The 20,807-nt window shown below is 44.7% G+C and overlaps 1 protein-coding gene across 5 annotated transcripts in view; it reads left to right on the plus strand.

The window, feature by feature from the left end:
* samd11 (sterile alpha motif domain containing 11) overlaps nt 1–20,807 on the plus strand; it is a 50,072-nt gene that overhangs the window by 19,354 nt on the left and 9,911 nt on the right. For 3 of the 5 annotated variants that reach the window (XM_082517745.1, XM_082517744.1, XM_082517741.1), the window contains exons 4-8: nt 4,998–5,107; nt 12,058–12,075; nt 12,154–12,246; nt 15,229–15,393; nt 20,457–20,610. In XM_082517745.1, the coding sequence (XP_082373871.1) occupies nt 4,998–5,107; nt 12,058–12,075; nt 12,154–12,246; nt 15,229–15,393; nt 20,457–20,610 (540 nt within the window). The remainder of the gene's footprint in view (nt 1–4,997; nt 5,108–12,057; nt 12,076–12,153; nt 12,247–15,228; nt 15,394–20,456; nt 20,611–20,807) is intronic. The other 2 variants (XM_082517742.1, XM_082517743.1) reach the window with 2 other exon arrangements.

The following is a 20,807-nucleotide window of genomic DNA, read 5'->3' on the forward strand; positions in this document are numbered from 1 at the left end:
GAGTTGACTCCCGGTGCCAGCAGAAGTCTTTTCATGTTGTTTGGGTTATTTTGAATAGTACTGAATTGGTAGAAGAGAGCACAAGCGTTTCTTAACAAAAGATAAACTTTTATTCTAATACAAATCATTTCTCTTGTTAAGCTATAAATACATATTTTAAATACTATCTAAACAATATTCACAGAAAATTGTAATACAGAGCACACTACTACACATAGTATACATACATAGTATATACCAGGGGTAGGCAACCTTTCTGATGACAAGTGCCATTTAAAATTTCCTCAGAGGTCAGTGTGCCATATGATTCCATTAGCAATAAATTTAATAACGCTCTATATGAACAGTTACGCACTATATAGAACCACTTTATAGAATTATATTTGTTCGCAGATGTTGGCAGCTATCAGTGAATAGTTATCAGCTATTTTGAAACAAAAAAAAGACTTTTTATCCATGACAGCAAATGAACTGTACAACAGAAAATGCAAATGCTATTTATGGTCTCCTCACAACAATGATAAGAACAATAAACTGGGCCAATATGGCATGTCTGTTAATACAGAGACACACATGTTAATGTGATCTCTGGTCTCCCACTCAGAGACACAGGTCTCAGAGTGTCCAGCATTCAGACAGCTGCCTGAGGACTCATGTGAGAGAAAATCCGCTCACACAGATATGTAGAGTCAAATACTGTCAATAAGGCCTCTGCAATGTTCTGAAGACAGTTAAACCTGTCAGGTAGTGATGTCCAGCAGGTGAAAATGCAGCTCCATGAACACGCACAGCTGTGGATTCCAGCTGCTTCGATGTTATATGTATGATTTCTAACATTTTACGTCAGATAAAAACTTTGGTTGTAAGCTTCAGATAATTATTTAATAACAGACATTTTAAATGAGAATAAGAAAGTATTTCCTTGTGCCCCCCTCTCCCTGTTAGTGCCCTACCTGCCCCCCTGGCAAAACTTTGCTAAACCCGCCCCTGCACAGTTACCAGCTGTCAGCTACTTAGAAAAGGATCCTGGTGTTATTTGTCTCTCAGAATCAGTTCATAACTTCCCTTCAACTCATTCATGTCACCTAAAAGGTAAACCTGTTTCTCCATCACAGCCCTGATGATTCAGTAAGGACATCTCCTGGTTTCCTCTTCATGTTTCCCTCTCACCAGATAACCAAACTGACATCATGACCAGCAGCTTTACAGCTGTGGCTCCAGCAAACATCAGCTGATACTAGAAAGTAATATTAAATACATTCTAACAACAGCTGATCAAGCTTAAACGCGCTGCTGTTGTTTAGCGCGACATCCGGCGGTTTCCTCTTTCTGGCGCAAAGTGGGCGATAAACAAACAAGAGAGCCGATCAGCTGATCATTGATCAGTTTCATGATTGAAGTAGCAACAGGAGATGGAGGGGAGAGAATGAGAGAAGAAGAGGCAGCTGTGCAGCGTAAAGACACAGAATAACTCCAGCTTTGTGTCTTTTTCCATTCTAGCTGAAGTACGAGACAAACTGTGCTCCTTTTCACCTCAACACGAAACGTAATATTTTCTCTCAATACGGGACGATTCCGTCTTTTTACGGGACGATAGGAACTCTACTAGCTGACCTTATGAATAAAATAAAGTTCACTATCAGTAACATCATAGCACCCACCCAGCTGTATAGAAACTCCGTCATGCTAGCTAGTACGCAGTACGAGTTACTGTAACTGATTGTAAAAAGTCAGCACAATGAGAATAAACTCCACCTAAACTTGGTTTATATCTGACCCAGATAGACTGCAGGTCATAAATTCTTAACTGAAGTTCAGTTCACCTGACACTCGGACCGGCGGCCGCCTCGGGTCTCTCCTCCTGCCTCCCCTCCTGCCTCCCCTTTCCCTCATCCACCTGCTGGCCTCCACCACTTGCTAATGTTACTGAATCTGTGGAAGCTCCGCCATAGCCACCACCAAACAACTGAGTTATTTTTACACACCGACCAGCATCTGGCCAATCCAACACCTTTCATTGTTTATACCGTTACAAAGAAAAAAAAAGTCACCGGGCCACCGAGCAAATGCCCGGTATGCCCGATGGCCAGTCCAGCTATGGTCGTGCCATCAGTTAACCCTTCGCGTGCCACAGTTGGCACGCGTGCCTAGGGTTGCCGACCCATGGTATATACTATAATGCACATACAAAGTTATCTGCTAAATAATAATAATGCTAAATAATGCATTTTCCAATATGTTATGTGTTGCACCACACAGCAGATCTTATTTGTCAGATACTTTAGACATTAAAAATGTTCCAAAAAGCACAAAGGTGGAACCCGTTCCCCTAACTTTGAGCTTTACCAGCATCCTTTTTTTTTTTTTTATGAAAATGCATATGAAAAGGAAAACTATGGAGCCCAAAACTACTGAACATGGCTTTAAATGCTTTTTATTTAACAGTTTCACATGAGAGTGACTCACTTTTGAAGCCAGCCTCAAGTGGTTACTCTGAGAACTGCAATGTTCTGCTTTATACAGGCTAAAAAAAATAAGTATCATAGCTGGAGATGGATTGTATTGAAATTTAAATTCAGCCTTTGTGGAAGTTTGCTGATGACATAAAACTGTCATAATCAATGTTAGTAGATAGTGGTATTTAATTAATGACACACTCTGGCTAACCCAGTGTCTGGTTCACTGTGTCCAGTAACAAAGGAACACTACTGACCAGTTTAGAGATAAGCAGGAGGTGACTGTCTCTGGTGCACGTGGGTGATGAGAAGTCGGCTCATGTCCTTCTTAGCAATCGGGCTCAACAACCGCTATATAACCCCCTCCCTCCATCGTTTCCAAGGCCTCCGTCCTTCCCAGCTAACCCTGGCCTTAGGAGCTCCTTAGGGAGCGCTGACTCAGGTGACTGGGTTTTAAACAGCATCCCCAGCCCCCCTCTCCGTCTTCCACGGCTTGAGAGTGACCTTGCCTCCGCTCGCAGACTGAGCGAAGGAGGGGGCTGAGGGAGGGCATAGGTGGGTGGGGATAAGGCTAGGCCCTCATTAGCCCGAGCTGAGGCGGGACGGCTCAGGAGAAGTGCGCTAATTACCCAACTAACAATGTCCTTGCCGTGCACGGCTTTGAGCGGCCACTTCACCATGGGATAATAACCCCGTCACCTCTCTGAGAAGTTCACGATGGCATTATCACGATCACTTTAAATGATGGACAGAGGGTGGTGTTATAATGCAGCTAACTGATTGATGGATTTGGCTGCAGCTTCCCACAGTAGAGCATCTAACTGCATTGTGCACGGATGGCATGGTTTGGAGTCAGTGGGTGACACAAACGCACAATAATGACCTTTAAAAAACCTTCTTTGGACCTCATTTTCGTTTTTGAAGAAAATCATTGCCCTCACAGACGCTTAGAGCTACCAATTTTAGTAAGTTGCACTCTAAAAAAGAAGTCTGTCATTAGTGTAAAAAGTTTGCAGTCACAGACCAATCAAGCGTCTCCTTGCTTAGCAACCGATGGTGACTGTTTTGTCTGCGACTATTTTCTGAGTCATTGGTTCTCTGTGCCTGAGAGGTGACTGGTGAGGCCAGCAGGGCCAGCATGAGGTCCTCAGCACTACCCTTCATCTTTTCTGTTAGCGTGTGGAAAACAGCTTGGCGACCGACAGCCTGACATTACAGAAGGAGCCTGTAATCATGGGACTGTAAAAACCCAAATCCAGCAGCCGCAAACAGTGTGGCCTCGTCATAGTGGTGGCAGCTAAGAACCATTCACCGCCTCTGTCCCATAAACTGTGCTTGCCGTGTCATACCAGACCCCCTTCATAGATGTTTCTGCTTTCAATAAAGTTGCCAGTTAAGGCTGTAAATGAGATTGCTGCTCACACGAGAGGTTGCTGATGCTGTGAAATGACGTGTTAGGGTTACTGTGAAAACAACACAGCATGTATGTGCAAAAATCTCTAAATCCTCATGGGCTTTGGGACAGCTGTGTGCAGCAGGTATATCGCATAACTATGACAGAAGATATGTAGACTGTAACTAAAAAACACACTCAGCCCTGTACCTCTCCTGCCGCACAAGCTGTTTGCCATTACACTGACTACACTCCACACACCGCGCGGCCACGCTACCCTCAAACGCTAAGCGCCTATTTCCCATCATTATGCCATTTAATGCGATCAGGATGGTAATCAGATTGCAAATGAAATGCCTCCATGACACAGTTGTGTGGGTCCGCTGGTGTGGGGAGTTTAGAAAGGCAGCTGGTGGAGAATTTGAAAGGACAGAGCGGCTCCAACCAAATCTGGGTCTAATCTGTTAACCCTCCTCCTGCTCCTCCTCTGGGTGCTGAAGGGCAGGACAGGGTGTTTGAGAAATTCTTGTGAATAATAATTTTCTTTCTATTTTTTTTTTTTAATCATGTGAGGAACTTAACATTAGTGTAGGCACAAGACTAGAGAAGACTTGCAGCTCCTTTTTTTAATTGTTAGCGCAATCAATGGTGGCTTATACTTGAGGATTTTATACATTCTTATTAAATAAAACCACTCCCAAGCGCGATCGAATCGTTTATTTATCTTAACTATTCTTTACCTGTCTTTGCATATTATTAGAGCGGGTTTTAAGCTGTTAAACTGCTTATGGGTTGTGAATATGTTCATTAATACATCTTAGTGTGGAAGATGAGTAGGGATGAGACCTGAAAGTGCTGGATGCGGTAGTCTGTCAGAGTGTATTACACACCTCAGAGCTAAGAGCCAGTTGACAGGACAGCCACTTGTTGCTGCTGAGTCTGTGTGAAGATGTGCATTTTATAGAGCGCAGGTCTGTCTGTATGGAGGATTTCGGTGGTAAGTCTTATGTGAAACAGTATGAATGCTGAATGCTGCTGCTTACACACTGATTTGGGTTTACTACTAGTTCATTTCTTTTGTTCATTACTTTTAATTGTGCTCTCTTTCCTCTATGTGTGTTTGTGTGTGTGTATTTTGTGTGTTGCAGTCGTGACACTGACCTCTCTACAATTATCTCCAACCTGCACCACACCAGACAGCACGGCATGCCCGAAGGCCAGTCCGCCTCTGACCACAGCACCAGTACTGGACACACAGGTAGGATCATGATGATGCCTGTGTGTGTGTGTGTGTGTGTGTGTGTGTTTTAACAGTACGCATTTGTAATGTATGCAAAATGTAAGGTGGCTTCTTTCTTTCTCTTTCTTACATTTGTCTTTCTCTTTCTTCCTTTGCATGTAGGCAGATGATACATGCCCCTTTACACCTCCTAAAACACATGTAAACGTTCCATTAACCATTTAATTTACTGTAATTTATGTGATTGAGGGAATTTAACATAAGCGTATTAGTAATTCCTAAAGGTCGCTCATGTTGATTACTTAATGTTCTTCCCACATTCTCTGCCGCACTCCAGGATTTTTTTTTTTTTGGCTAAACCCCCTGTTTTAAATTACCTCTGAATAAATAGCTTTGTTTGCCATTAATCCAGTTTCATGTGAGCAGAGGAACCATGGTGTGCATGTGCTAAGCTAAGAGCTTTGCTTCCAGCTTAAACACAGAACACAGACCACATTTAATCACAGCTATTTGTCAAGTAGACTGTATGAGGATATTGTGCAGCCATCAAAGACATATGGGTGTTCAGAAAGCCTCTGTGTAAGTCACTGTTTAGAAACAAGTCCATTGTACTGTATGTTTCGCTCACATTTTGTAAGTTGCACTTAACTTTAGTGGCGTACAAGTATATTTATGTAGTTTTTGATGGTACACTTGCAAAATCTTCACATTATCACAGTAATATAAGAAGTTCACTAACTATAATTTTAGGGTTGTTGAAGACTTAAAACAGTTGGAAGGCCTTTCATGTTGAACTAATTAATCTCAAGAGTTTTATTTTTTCTTATCCCTGCTAATTTTTTTTTCTTTTTTTTGATTTTTTGCCTGCAGGTGAAAATATTGATCATGACACATGAATAACCCTGGATTATAAACTTCTATCAGATAATCCAAACACTTTTAAATAAATGCAGTTACCCTTAATTAAATAATTGGGTGCCTTTTTTATCAGTAAAGACCATACCTTTGCTTTGCTGTTACCCGGAGTTCAACCCCTGTCCCTTCTTATCCCATTAGTAGGAGGCACAGCAAGTGGCATAATCACCCCAGACCCAACACTTCCATACTGTCTCTCCGTGTGCTCATATACTCTGTCTGCCAGATTAATTGTCCATACGGTGCCTGCGATATGAGGTAGAGTGGGTGCAAGGTGGGGAGAGTATTAGATTGCTAAACAGCCAGTTCAGCCGGTGTCTTTGGGTCCCTGTTTGGGACAGATTTCCACCAATACACCAGTCTAATCAGCTGTTAAACTTAATGGAGAAATCAGAGCCATGAATGATTTTCCTAATGGGGGAAGACAAGAGGGGATGGAGGTGGGTGTGGGGCAGCAATGGGGGATGGTGCGCGCACAGTGTGGCCTACACGTAGGGGGTCCAAGACCCTAAAATCTGTCCGCTTGAGCATTAAAGGGAGATTTAACAGGCTGCCTAAGCGGCTCGCTTCGTGTCTGTAAACGAGTCCAATCCGATCAGCCACTGGCTCTAATTCTGTCTGCCAGTGAAATTAGACACACACTCGTTCTCAAACACACAATTACACACAAATAACATGTAGTTATACATCTGCGTGCCTACGCAATATCAACTCAAGTTCGAATTTGCGTCCACATACTTAGGTGGGTGAAATGTACATGAAGTTTTAAAGCAGTGGATTATTTGGCTTTGGGATTGGCGCAGCATAAATGCTTGTGTTTATGTGTTTATGCTGTTGCATCAGTCACCTCTGCTGTTCGACTCCTCCAGAGGTGTTTAATGTGTACCAGTGAACAGTGGAGGGAAAGAAGGGAGAAAGGCAGCCAGGAGGAGGTGAAGAAAAAGTCTGCAGCAGCGAGAGACGGAGATGCTGTGATGGAGGAAACATTTGGAAATAGGGAGCCAGAAGAAAATGAGATGAATGAGTGCGGTAGTGGTATCAAGGGAGGGTAAGCAGCAACTATGGCGGCGGACTGCTCCGTGTGTGTGTTTGTGTGTGTGCGTGCGTGTGTGTGTGTGGGTCAGGAGGAAAGGGAAGCAGGCTTGCCGGGTCGTCTCTGTGCCGGAGTGGGCCGTTAATTAAATCTGAGAGACAGACAGGAAGGTTGCCTCCCTCCCTTCTCTTCCCATCTCCATCCGTCCCTCCCCTGCTTCGCTCTCTCAATCCCCAGCCACTGGCTATTCAGAGGCTCTGTTAGAGGCGGAGAGGAGGGTGGAGGGGAAGGAGGGGTAGGAGGCAGGAGGGGCAGGGGCGCCGATGCTGAGAGTCTGGCTGCCTGTGGAGACTGTAAACCGTGGCTCTGCGGTCAGACCGGAGACTCAAACAGGCAGATAAGGTGTTTTTGGGCCGCCGCTCTCTCTCTCTTCCTCTCTCTCTTTGCTCCCAACACTCAGGCTCTCAAAAGCAGTTACAGCCTGTCGGCGTGTGTGTGGTTGGGGGTTGCAGCAGCGGTTTGGGGCTTGAGCACATTTTTGTGTGTGTTTGTGCATGCGCACCTTTCCGTGTGCGGTTTCGAAAGGCCTGGTTTTAAATGTTTGCTTGCGTGTGAATCTGCAGCCCAGCGTGTTTGTGCAAGGCCTTTTTCTTTCAAACTGATTGCTTCTAAAGTATTACCAGCTAGTTATTACATGATTAGCATAGAAAGGCAATTCTGCCCCCAAAGTAAACATTCCAGGATGTGTGCTTATATTAGCTCTGTCATACAGCGGCTAAAAAGGGGAAATGTGGATAGTAAATATTTTAAAACATCCCACAGCTTAACAGGGATGTAATTGCACTGCCATAACAAAACGCTTTCTCATGGTTTCTCAAACAGACATGCTGATGGTTCTGTCAAGATGTGAAATTCAAGATGACAAAATAAATAGTTGAATTAATAGTGAAAATAGTTTTGTCCTTCATGCCTGGGCGCTTAAAAGAAACCCTGTAGTTTCTGTAGTTGTATTGTTTCTTTCTTTTCTGCTTGTACTTGTGCAAAGTTACACTTGAGCAGAATCAGCAGTCGGTCGAGTTGTGCGTCACAGAAATATTTCTTGGCACTTTTAAATCTTTAATTGCCTTTAATAACCTGCGAATTGCGCGTTGTTTGAATGGGAATATTAGCTTGCATATTTGGGCATGAACTGTTGCCTAGGAACAGTCTCTGTAAGCAGAAGAAGACGGATGAATGCTGGGAAGACGGAAAGATCTGACAAAGAAAGCAATACATTTAAGACTGACAGAAGATATTAGACATCATTTTTGGATTCAGAACAACCTTATTGGAAAAGTTTAATTGAGAAATTTCCATTTACAGATTTTTTTTTCAGATATTTAATCTACTTATGCAATATTATATATAAATGTTTCTTGATGGTTTTTTTCCCTTTCTTTTATATGTTGTGTTTCTTGATTCAGGATGATGAAGTATTTTATTTATTAATCAAACTTATTTTTAATTCTAATTAGTTACTTCTTTCATGTTTTTTTTTCTTTTGACTTTTTAAAAGGAAATTCAAAAATAAATGGTATTTCCATAGAATTAGGACAGACAGTTGTCAGATTAGTTTTGTAGCCGTTATTTTGGGAAATAGAGTAGACAACAAAGCACTCTGCAGTGGTCTTTTGCTAGATGGGTAGCCTACTCAACCTAGTGAGGTGTACCGATGCCTACATATTAGTAATTTTAAAAAACTTTTTTCTGGGTGACTGTCATAGTAGTCACAGTGGTTGTCATAACCGACATTATAAACAAACCACTGGTACTGCTGATGGAAACTTCTCGTGTAACGCCATCTGTTCAGAGGATTCCTACGAGAAGGGACTGACTGTATCCGGCTGAAGGCAGTGAGGACGACAAAGACAAAACCTACTTTTGGTTTTATTTGGTTACATAATTATGATCTCTTGAAAATATCACACTCACAGATTTTCATTTTAAGGTCAGATTTTTGGGGGGGTTTTTTTGTTCCATTCCTTTTGGGATTTTTTTCTGGCTCTGTTTGTCCGTCTTTCAGTTTCTTCCATCATATAAGAAAGACGAGCACTTTTTGTGGCAGTTTTCCTATTGGTGAACATTTGCACATGTTGTTGTGGTGCATCCTCCACTCGTGCCAACTCCATCAACCACCCCCAACCCTCTCTCATACACCCCCACCACCACCACACCGCCCTTTCCCAGCTGCATCGGCCCGTAAGCCAATCAATGCCAGGGCTTTCAGGGCCGGCGGAGGCCCCAGCGCACGGAGGAGGGATCAATAAGTTATTAGCACCATTCTGTCAGCTGTAATGTGGAGATTGATCGGGGGGCTGCGGCTGGCGGCTCACCCCACGTCCCCGCCTGTCACCCCACCCCCCCAAGCTGCTCCCTCCACTCAGCCGCCTCCCCCTCCCCTTCCTCGGCCTGATAAAGATGACAGATTAACGGAGTAAGAGAGGAATTAAGGAGTATGGCTGTCTGAGCTGTCAACGCGCTCCACAGGATGGAGAGAAGAGAGGAGGAGGGCTAAAGTTTGAGGAAGAAGAGGGGTAAAAAAAAAAAAAGAGTAGGAGAGGAAGGGGAACGTTCTCCTGGCTGATGATTCGCCCTGCTGGTGTCACATGAAAGAGAAGTCGTTTAGGTCCTGCTGTTTCCTCTTTCTCTTTCTATCCCTCAGCTCTCATCTATCTTTTCTCTCAGTGGGAGGAACAGCAGATAAGGAGGAGGTTAACTAGCAAGGAGGAACTGAGGAAGAGGCTGGAACATGGTGTGTTCACATACACGTCTGAAAAAAAGGCAAGACTGCAGATTGTCTGTTGACCAAGAAAAGCTAAAACATGGGGTTATATCATTAGAAGCAAACGCTGTCTGCACTTAATAATTGCTGTATTTTGACAGTTAAAATAGCAGCCTTGAAGGCGGACTAAAACTCTTGACTCCACGACCACTAATTCCTTAGCAATATTAACAAGCAGGTGATAGGGAAAGGCCTAAGGTAGCAAACTTGACTGTAAGCTGTGTTAGTGGGAGTAAAAGGGTTAGTATAGATGCTAGCAGAGCTCAGGGTTTGGCATTAAAAGGGAGCGCCGGTGCTCTAAGAAGCCCCATTTAATTGGCTTTAAAAGCTTTCCGCCCTCAAATCTCGGGCCCTCGGGCACTCGCTCAGGAGACGCAGTGTCTTGAGTGAGGTCGGCTCAAGAGACGACTCAAGTGTGTTTGATCATGAGAGGCTGTGGGTGTGGGTCTAAGCGCGTGTGTGTTTGGTAGAAGAGGGGCTTTAACTAATGGGGGTTCTCTCTCTCTTTGTTAATATTTCACTAATAGGATAGATGGAGACCTTCGTTTTTTTTTCACCTGAAAGGACCAGTGAAAGAAAAGTACCAAGCGAGATTTGAAAACGAGAAAGAAAAACGGAAAGAGAGATCATAAAAGAGATTGGAGAAAAAGTAGAAATGGTAAAAAGCATCCAGTTTGTGTGTATGCATGCACTTGTCCATTAGCGTTACTCCCTGTGCCCCCCGCCTCCTCCTGCTGTTTCTTTTGGATGGTATAGGGAGTGGATCTCCTCAGGACCTGAGAGGTAACATCAAACACCGGATCATTAGTGAACCTCCTCCCTCTCATCCTTTCCCGCTTGCTCGCTTGCCCTCTCATCAACACCGGCACTCCTTTAGCAGCACAGCAAAGTCCTCAGAGTCCTGTCTAAATCCGTTTTTTTTTCCCTCCTCTGTTTCCCCTTGCAGACAGGAACAGGCACAAGTTTGGCTAATAGGTTAAAGGTCAGAGCTCAGACACCATATCAGCTTTACTCTCACGTACCACCAGCAATATTAATGCTGGACACAGGAAAGAGGCGGAGCTAACTATATTTGCGTGGGTGTTGCGATGATGATGACGACGTGTTTTATTTCTACTCTGTGTTCGTTCTTTCTCCGCACTGTTTACACCTGCTGTGCAAATGATGAAAAATTGCTTTGCTGAAAAAGCAGAGAGAGAGAGATGAACCATTCTCCTTGAGGGAGGGGGGGGAACTCGCCTCACCCTGAAAACTATGCATTGAGATGGGAAAGAGAGAAAGTGGAACGAAGGGAAGAAGAAGTCACTGCGATGGGTTTGGCTGTCTGTGTGGAGGAAGAAACAGAGTTGGAGAAAAATCAGAGATGCATGAAGTAGAAATAAAGAGAGAGAGAGAGAGCGCAATGACAAACGCCTCTTTCCTTCCTGCCGGCGCTGCGTGCGATGTGCTCTGTATCTCCTCCTTCTCTGATAAGGCCTGTATTGATTTGAGGTGTGTTTGTAGGGGAGGTGGCGGGGGGGTGGGAGGTGATGGGATGGGAAAGGAAGGAAGAGAGAGATGAGAGGGGAGGAGAGGTAAGGGGTGGGGGGGGGGGGGGAGCAGCTCTAGTGGCAGGGGTGGGGACAACAGGGAGGAAGAAGAGGAGCCAGAGAGGTGTTAATGTGAGAGTGAGATGCTCCTGAGGTTCAAACACACCCAAATGACACTAACGAGAGAAGGAAGGGGATGGAGAAATGAAGAGACATGAGGGTTTATGGGAGGTCACCAAAAGTTGTTGTAGAGGTACAAAAACGAAAATTAAAATAAAAACACGTGAGGCAGACATGATGTCAGCTGAGCGGTATTTCTGAGAGGATCTCGTGCACTTTAGTTCAGTCAGAGGGTTTTGCTTCAACATCTGGAAAAAAGGAAGAAAGAGAGAGGAAGGATGGTGATAACACTTGAGGACAGACTGTTGGAAAGAGATTATGGCACAGAGAGACAGAGCCCCCCTCCCTGCTTTAGATAGACAAACAAACACGTGACTAAGGGGGGCAGATCCGTCATCCACGGCAGTGCAGGGCCTCTCTTTTCTCTGACAGAATATGCACCTCTCCAGACGCCCGTGCCTTGTTTCACTCATTCTGTTTTTCATCTTTCTCTCCTCCTCCTTGGTTATTTTTCACTCGCACTTCTCTCTCTCTTCTACCATTTCCAAAGCAGCCACCATGCACACAGGTAGAGACACAGGAGAGCGTTAATATCGAGTCTTTACTCTGGTTTTTGTTTCTGATTGGTTTCCGTGTGTGTTTACAGATGACCTTCTAGGCAAGAGGAGAAGCTTCTCTCCCAACAGCAGCAGCGAGTGTCCCTCTGAAAGCAAGAAGTTACGCAGTGTATCCCCCAAAGGTAGGCAGTGTATTTGTGTATTGTGATGTTACAGATGTGTGAAACTGTTTGAGGGAAAAAAGACGGAATGACTAAAGAGAAAAGATGGAAGTTTCTCCAAATATACATGCAAACATCCCTGCAGAGAAAGGTGTTATGGGTGACTACAGGTCACAGAGGCCCACAGAGCAAACGATGTGCCAGATCTCAGTGTGTCACATGCTCCTGGTTGAGATAGGAGCATGTAGAAGCAGCTATCTCGTTCCCCTTTCTTCCTACATATACACACATTAGAGGGTGCCACCAAAAACGAATAAATAGTTAAATAAAAAACAAAGTTCTTACTTACAAAGTGATTTAATATCAATAAATGAAAACCATTTAGGAGTTTCATTTTTAGCCCTGAAAAAGATCAAACATTGATCACCTCTATATATGTGTGTGTTCCACAAAAAATGAATGAAAACTGTGATTTGAGGGCATGGGCGCCTGTCCCGTCTGTCATCTTCCAAACAAACACATGTGTACAGTAATATCCTCAGGCAGACACACTCATATGAGCATAAGCATTTGCTCTCTAGGTGAAATTAGCACAGCGTAAATGACGGACCTTGACAAGGCACACCTTGGTAAGACGGTGCTCCTCTGTAGTGCTGCAATCCGGGCGCTGTCCTCTATTATTCATAACTCCCTCGTGTGGTGTGAAACCAGGCGCCCGGCGTGGAGCTGGCACGGCCACCGAGTCTGTCCCTCTGGGCTCCTGACGAAGACTTCCTGACTGATGCATTATACAGCAGGCAAAACCCAAGGGCAGCTCACCACACATCTTATCTTTGCAGACTCACAAGCGCTGTGCATACACTGCACTTCTTATTTGACAAACTAATAAAATCTTCTTTCTGAGGGTTAAAGTATGGATTAAAATTTAGATGAGTGAAAGCAGTTGTGTGTAATTCGGATGTAAGACTGAGCTGTGTCGAGCTCGGCGTGATCCCTGTTTTGACCTTTGGCCACCAGGTGACCTTTGACCGACTGCAGTCCTGCCTGGAGCCTCTTTCCTCTTTCTCTGTGTACAGAAGCACTCATTCGTGGCCATTATCGTCTTACTTAGACACAACCCTGCCTCTGAAAGATGCATGGGTTTGTTATTGGTTGAGAATAGTGTGTGTGGGTGTTTGTGTATTCTGGCTCGGTTTCCTTTTAAGGCAAATGGAGGTTTGTGTATTTTGAGTTTGTGTTTTTGTGCCTCTCACAGTGTGTATGGTTAGGTTTCTGGTTTTAAAAACACAATCTCTGTATATGCTTTGCATATATACATACATACATTCTTCCTCTGCTGTACATGCACAAACTGAAACTGAAACAAGAGAAACTGATAAAGCAGACTCTGTTTCTGTGTGTGTGTGTGTGTGTGTGTGTGTGCGTGCAGCCAGCTGTCCAGAAAAGTGCATTTAAGCCTTGTCAAAACATTGCTGATCCTGTGTCTTAACCTTGAGCTCCGTCCACACCCAAAGCCTGACGCGGCACCTGTACGTGGGTTAGTATTTGTGTGTTATCTATGCTAAGTTACATCTTTTTGCCTCCAAGTGTGGTGACACAAGAGATCCTTTAATGACTAATGCAGGTGGAGAACAGACTAAAAGAGACAGACTGTGAGGGTAGTGTGTGGATGGAGCCAGAGAGATTGGATACCACTGTGTAAATGATGTCTGTTTTTCTTTCAGTTGCAAAGTCGGCACCCCCTGCTGTGTTTAGAGAGCAGGAAAACTTTAGACAGGCACAGACTAGTTGCGCACGCACACACGGACGCACACACAAACACTCGAGGACCTTGGGTGGATTAGCTGGAGCTTGTCGGTGGAGACAGAGATGCTTGCGTGTTCGCTTCCTCCCTCACCACCTCCACCCCACCTCCGCTCCTCAGCGCCACTCCTGCTCGCCTGCCCGGGGCCAGACTCAGGTTTCAATAAGGAGGAGGGTGGTAAAAATAACCCCTGCTTCTTTCCTCTGCTTCTCCCTCCTCCACCTCATCCTCTGTCTCCCTTTTCTAACTCCCTAACCACCTTCCTATATCCCCCTCCGTTCTTACCTTAGATCATGTTACTATTGACAGGGAGGGGGAAGAGGGAGGTCAAAGGCAGGGAGATTAAGTATGGGGGACTGACGGCTAGATAGACATCATACACCGCATTGTCTTCGCAACACCCTAAACACAACAGAGAGGTGTTACACACACACGTACCCACACTAACAGTGGTCGAAGCTGAGAGTTGTTTTGTACTGTTGAGTTTTCTGCATTATATACAGTAAGTTTCATCACTGCAGTGTTACCGGAGCTACTGATGCGCTTTGTGTAAGAGAAATTGTGAGTTCATGATGGGGTCAGGCTCTGAACATTAACAATGCATGGCTCTACGCATGTAGCTTCATGTGAAGAGGCTTCCAGTCCACTGGACCTTCATGATCTTTGAAAGCACATGTTCTGACTCATATTTAACATATGCATAAAACTTATACTTGTTTTATTAGGTAAAATGAGAAAATATGACCAAAAAATGCTTAATATTTAGGTATTTCTCAAAGGGTCTAGTACCTTTAAGAACTGAAATCAAATCTTAACTAGAAAAAGTTTGAATCACTATCTGACAATAAAGTTCGCAGTAATGTTAAAGCACAGTGCTTCATGTGTCTGATGTTGAATCGGCTTTTTAGCTGTTGAACTGCAAAATTTCACAAATCTGTGACCTCTGGTTACCATTTAGAGCCACTAATGCTTTGAGGCTGCTAACAGTATTACATTTCATGCAACCTCTTGCTTGTGGCGTGCTCTGCACAATCGTGACATGCAAATGAATGTGGACTGTTCTTCCTATAAATATCTCGTGTGCCACTGAGGTGATAGAAATTTATGGGGAGAGCTTCAGAGCCTGGAGATCAAGTTAAAAGAAATTTCCCGATCAGTTTGCTACTGACAATCGCTAATCCCTCCCCTCCTTTTTGCAGAAAACTCCCAGAGCCCAGGGGTGGAGGCAGGCGGCAGCCACGGCCACATGAGCCCTGAGGAACATTACAGGCGCATGATGTCAGCGCTCAGCGAGCAAGGGTCCTACGAGGAGCAGCAGCAACGCCTCTACCAGCTAGCAAGCAGCATGGGTCTGCCCGGTCACGGTCAGTACACAAAGCTCTGTCTTGCTATTTCTAATCTTTCCCCACTCCACAGATTTTTAAATTCTTAATAGTAATATATATTTAGAAATTCTTACATAAAAGATCTAGAGGTTTCTTTTTGTTCACTTTAATTCAAGCATCTTTTAAGAAACGAAACAAAATAACCCTCCTCCATCACCTGTCGCTAAGTCACTGAGGTGCAGTGCTACCTGGTAACCCTGGAGTACAGCTCTGTGTTCACACTACCATGTAGCACCGTGCCACGCCGCTGCCATTGTGAAACCCCGGCCACTGAGACGGCTGACATTTCTATTTGCGGTGCTTGCCCACCCAGTGTCAAAGTGTCACTCAGGGTGATTTCTGACCACCCCGACTCTCCGTTGTTAACAACACCCACAAGCCTTCACATGCATCAACGCCATGATTGATCCAGGAGCTCTCATTGGCTGCCTGCCAACCCTCTAAGTCTCACCCAGGAAACCTCTAGTGTGTCACATATTCACTGAGTTTCTATAGACATAAAATTCCCCAGTTTTATCTTGAGGAAACTGGAGTTTGATGGGCGGGGAGGAGAGAAAATGAGAAAAGTTGTTACAGATTGATAAGCTGGCTTCTTGTTCTTGTCGCTGAGCGTGAAATGTTAATATTTTTCTCACATTTTTTCTACAGGATGTAACATTGACTCCGACCAGTGTCCTTTTTTTTTTTTTTTTTTTTACACGAGTCTTTCTTGCAGTAGTATAAATCCAATCAGTGCTTGGGCCAAATTGTAGTTTGAGCAGCTTTTATTTTTATTTGATTAGTAATGATTTTTAATTGCCGGTTGCAAATCTAGGGGCGAAGCCTATAAAAGCTTTAATTGCACCCCCCCCCCCCCCCCCCCCCCTCTAGAGTTTAGAGGCAAAATTCTGGGGGTTTTATGGCCCTGGGCTAAGTCTGATCACCGGCTTCCTTTCCCAGAAGCTCTGTCGGTTTTGAGGCAGGCGCTCTGGCGCGATGCTGACATACTCGCTTCCTTTTCTTCACTTCCACATTCCAAATCATTTGATAGTTTCCACATTATCCTTTATTCTGCAAATATGCTTTCTTTGTGCGACCAGCACTTGTGCAGAGAAGAAGAGGCACGGGTAAAGAGGGGAAAAAATTTATATCTATGGAGAGGAAATGAAGAAGGAACACAAATGAGGGAAGAACAAATAAATAACTTCTCCTCGAGGAAGAAATATAAAACAAGTTACAGTCGCCACACACTAAATGAACCCATCACTTAAAGATAATTTCCTTGTGACATAGCACACTCCTGTTTATATGTGTTAGATGCTGTCAGTGGCTGAGGAGCCACGGGCAGTGCAGGCTTTGCTAGTGCTGACAGCCACCCTTCCATATTTCTCTATAAATCCACTGGCTGTTTACAGGTTTATTTGCCAAACACAACACTGCTTCCACATCCTCCCTTTCTCCAATTAACAGGTGGCGCTTGTTAGGAACCACACTGTGAACAGTTTAGGATGTAGGACAGAGGGATGGCTGTTTTGTCTCTTGAGAGGCCGATGTGAATCATTTCAGCGAGAGCGGGCCCCTTGACATTGACCTGGTCTCCAATGAGGCCCCCATGACCCTCTTCTTTAACCACCTACGCCACCCCCACCCCCCCGAGGCCCCTCATCTCTCCTATACATTTGCCTCTCATGCTTGCTTTTATACCACCTCCCCTCTTCCTCCTCCTTTTTCCTTACCGCCAACTCTCCCTTTAGCCTTGGTCCCCGCAGAGCATCCTTTCATGTGTTTGAAGTGTGGGGCACAGAAAATGAAAGTGTGCGTGCGTGGAGAGGTGGGGGTGAAGAGCAAGTCTCCTTGCATGCGTCTAGATGTGTGTGCACGCAAATGTGTAGTTGCAACGTGTTGTGTGAGAGGCTCTCTCTCTGGACCTGATGGGCAAAAGAAGAGTACCAAAAGAAGTGATTGGGGGTGTGGGTGTGAGGGGTGGGGGTGGGGGGGGGTGGAGGGTTGAAATTGGGGGTGGAGGTGGAGGGGAGGAAGGGATGTAGAAATGGCCAGGAGGACTTTCCCTCCCTCTTCATATGATGAAAGGAGAGTAAAGAAGAGAGAAAAGAAAATGAGAGGTGGGGGTAGAGATCCAGATGAAAGTGAAAGGAGGGGTGGGATGGGGGGGCATCTTCTCCTGTTTTGTCTCTTGGAGTTCAGTCAGCGTCGAAATGTGGAGCTGTGCGTAACACCTCTAGCACCATCCCAAAAAAGTGAAAAAATCAAGCAGTGCGTTTGGTCAAAGGACGAGGACGTTCAGCATGAGCACACATGCCGCATATTTACAGCTGCATAAGCCTATGATACTGGCTAAATGCTGATAAATGCTTCTTCCTGAAAAGATGCTTAATTTTCTGGTGTATGGTGCGCTTTAGCGGATAGATGCTGGCTTTTGTGAACCTGCCAGTCCACCAAATCCATCACGGGGCCGGCCAAGCTGCATCAGCGCAGCGCTCCCCTGTATTCTCGTGCTGAGGAAAGCCCGGCTTAACTGAGGGGATTTAGGCCCAACTCCCGGAATGGTGGTGGGGAGAAAAATGGGATGGCACAAAAGAGGGATAAGTGGAATGGGTCCGAATGACAAACTGGGACTTCCCAAAATAATTCATGCAAAGAAAGAAGTGTATGCGTGTGTGTGTCCATCTGCAATTAGGACTCTAATTTGTAGTCAGAGGGGCTCTCCTCTTGTGTGCCAGCAGCTGCAACATGAGACAAGAGTTTTAGAGGGGAACATTCTGAGTCCGAGCACCTAATCTGTCCCCACACACACACACACACACACACACACAAAGAGAAAAAGAGAGGGTTAGAGCCCCAGGTGACCATGCTGCTCTCAGTTCACATGAAAGAGAATTCAAGAGAGAGGGAGGGAGAGAGAAAATATGGACCCAATATTGAAGTGATGCATCATTTCCATGGAGTGAACATGTAGAGAATAACAGGAAGAAATAATAGACGGAGAAGCAAAGGTCATAAGGCTTGTACTGTGTCGATTTAAGGGAGTATATCACCTGTTACACCTGTCAAATTCAAGGTCTTAGTTACTTTTGGGAAATCATATTTGGGGGTTTTAAGATTGATTTTCATACTTTAAAAATAAATGTCCGGCTGGCTGGACTCCTTTAAAAGTCTAATGAGAAGCATGATGGGAAGTGTAGGATCTCAAAAACACAAACAATGTGTCTGGAAATTTATTAATGTTAGGACGTATGTCGCATTTAGAAATGAAAACATGACAGTGAAACCAAAACGCTGGTCTGCTGCTCATCAGTAAATAAATAAATAACAAATACTTAGAACATTAGTAATTTAATGAACTTTAATGAACGGCAAGTGTTTCATGGCCTCTTAACTTTTCAGAATCCCCTGGAAACATTTATGGCTCAGTGTCATCTGCCTCAGCCAAACTGTTATTTTAAACATCAACTAAAAGTTGGTGTGTTTGCTCCTTGGTCTCCAGCATGGTGAGATTGTTTGTCTCTGCAGCTTTTATTGTGACCATTCTTTCTCAGTTGGGTGCTTGGTGCTCCTAAAGACTAACAAAACTGCTAAAGTAAACCCTTTAACTGAGCCAGACATACAAAATAATTGGTGGAGGTGGGACTGCGACCAAAGGAAACTTATAGAGGTCAACTATCCTACCCTGTCTTCACTGCACCTTGTATGCAAGTGCTCAACAGAGTGTGTGTGTGTGTGTGTGTGTGTGTGTGTATGTGTGTGCGCGTGCGCTTTGGGGCTTCAGTTCCCTCTGATCCTTCCCTTATCTCTCACAACCCTCCCTATCCTCCTCCCCCCCATTTACCCACACACACACACACCCTTGTCTGCCGCCAGCAGAGTCCCTCGCGGCCTGGCGCAGCAAACAGATCGATACACCGGAGCTAGGCCGCATTAATATCTGTCGCTTCACCCCCCCACCTCGGCGCCCGCTCAACTGCTTCAACACACGCACACACGCGTGTACACACACACACACACAGCCGGGCACATACACGTAAGCACCTAAATCACGCAGACACACAGAAACACACATCACACCCGTACCGGCGGCGGAAATGGCCCCTAGCTCCCGAGGGATCTGTCTAATTAAAAAAAAAAAAAAAAAAAAGTTGGGGGAGGGTTGGGGGGATGGATAGATTGAGGCAGAGAGTGAGAGGGAGGAGAGAGAGCAGGATGGATTTTTCTCTCATTAGAAGCCATGTCTCCTGGTGTGGCCTGGCCTGGCTTGATAATGATGAGTCCTCTTCTCCTTCGAGGGCGAGAGAGAATCGGGGAGAGGGAGGAAAAGAAAGAGAGGGAGAGGGGGATAAGAGAAGAAAGAGATGGAATGAGGCAAGAGGTGGAGGGCATAAGGTGCAGGGGAGAGGGCAGGTAGAGATGGAGGGAGAAGGCACGGTGGTGGTGGTTGTGAGGGGTAAAAACACTCTGCACATACTGTGCTGCTTTTTGCACAGCAGGCTTTTTTTTAAATAAATATCAGAAAAAATAATAGCAGAAATTTTACTTTTCATTCACTTAAATGGGGTCAGCTCAGTTCCAAAGCAAGACACATGGCTTTAAACTCTGTGTGGATATCTGTATATGTAGATGAATGGATAAGAAAATCCATCATTTCAGTGTAAAGATGGAATGAGGCCGAGTGGAGTTCTTAATGATTTATTGGGTGTTTTTATAAGCTGCCTGCATACTTGACCCTTAAATCCATCACTACAGGATAATAAATAACTTTTGAGAGCATGTGCCACTTCTGTTTTTTGTTCTAATAACTTGTATCACATATTAAAAGCCAAATATCAGCAGCTAAATGTATAATTAGTTGAATTGTGTTTTTACAAATGTTCAGTAAAATACAACTGGATGCTAAACTTCATCACCCTGTCTCCCTTTACATCCTCTTTCTTTTCTGATCCATCTTTTCTTTCATATTTATCCCATCTTTGTCACATCAACACTATCATCTCATTTCTTTTCCTCCTGCCGTGCTTTCCCCTGTTTTGCCCCTTTGCTCCGTAATGCAGACATGCTGCGAGCTCGCCAGGAAGCGCTGGCTGCGGCGGTGAGGAATCCAGTGGCCTTAGAAGCTCACCTGCCCTCGGCGGGAAGCTCTTCTTCATCCAGCCAGAGACGCAAGCAGGGCCTGCCGCAGCATCGGGACGCACATTATACCGACAGGTAAAAACATCAGCGCTGCCGTAACCAGCTGTAGCTGTTGAAGCAAATACCGGCATTATTCATTATTAGGAAAAAAGAAACCCTAACACCTGCATCCACCTGGCACATGTATATAACTTCATACCATAAGAGTTGGAGTTAATCACCTGCCAGTTTGCATCAGCACAGCACTGTATAGCACCCCCACCTTCCTCAGC

This window comes from Aulonocara stuartgranti, assembly GCF_965226115.1.
Source record: "Aulonocara stuartgranti genome assembly, chromosome: 20".
In the NCBI taxonomy this organism is placed as follows: Eukaryota; Metazoa; Chordata; class Actinopteri; order Cichliformes; family Cichlidae; genus Aulonocara; species Aulonocara stuartgranti.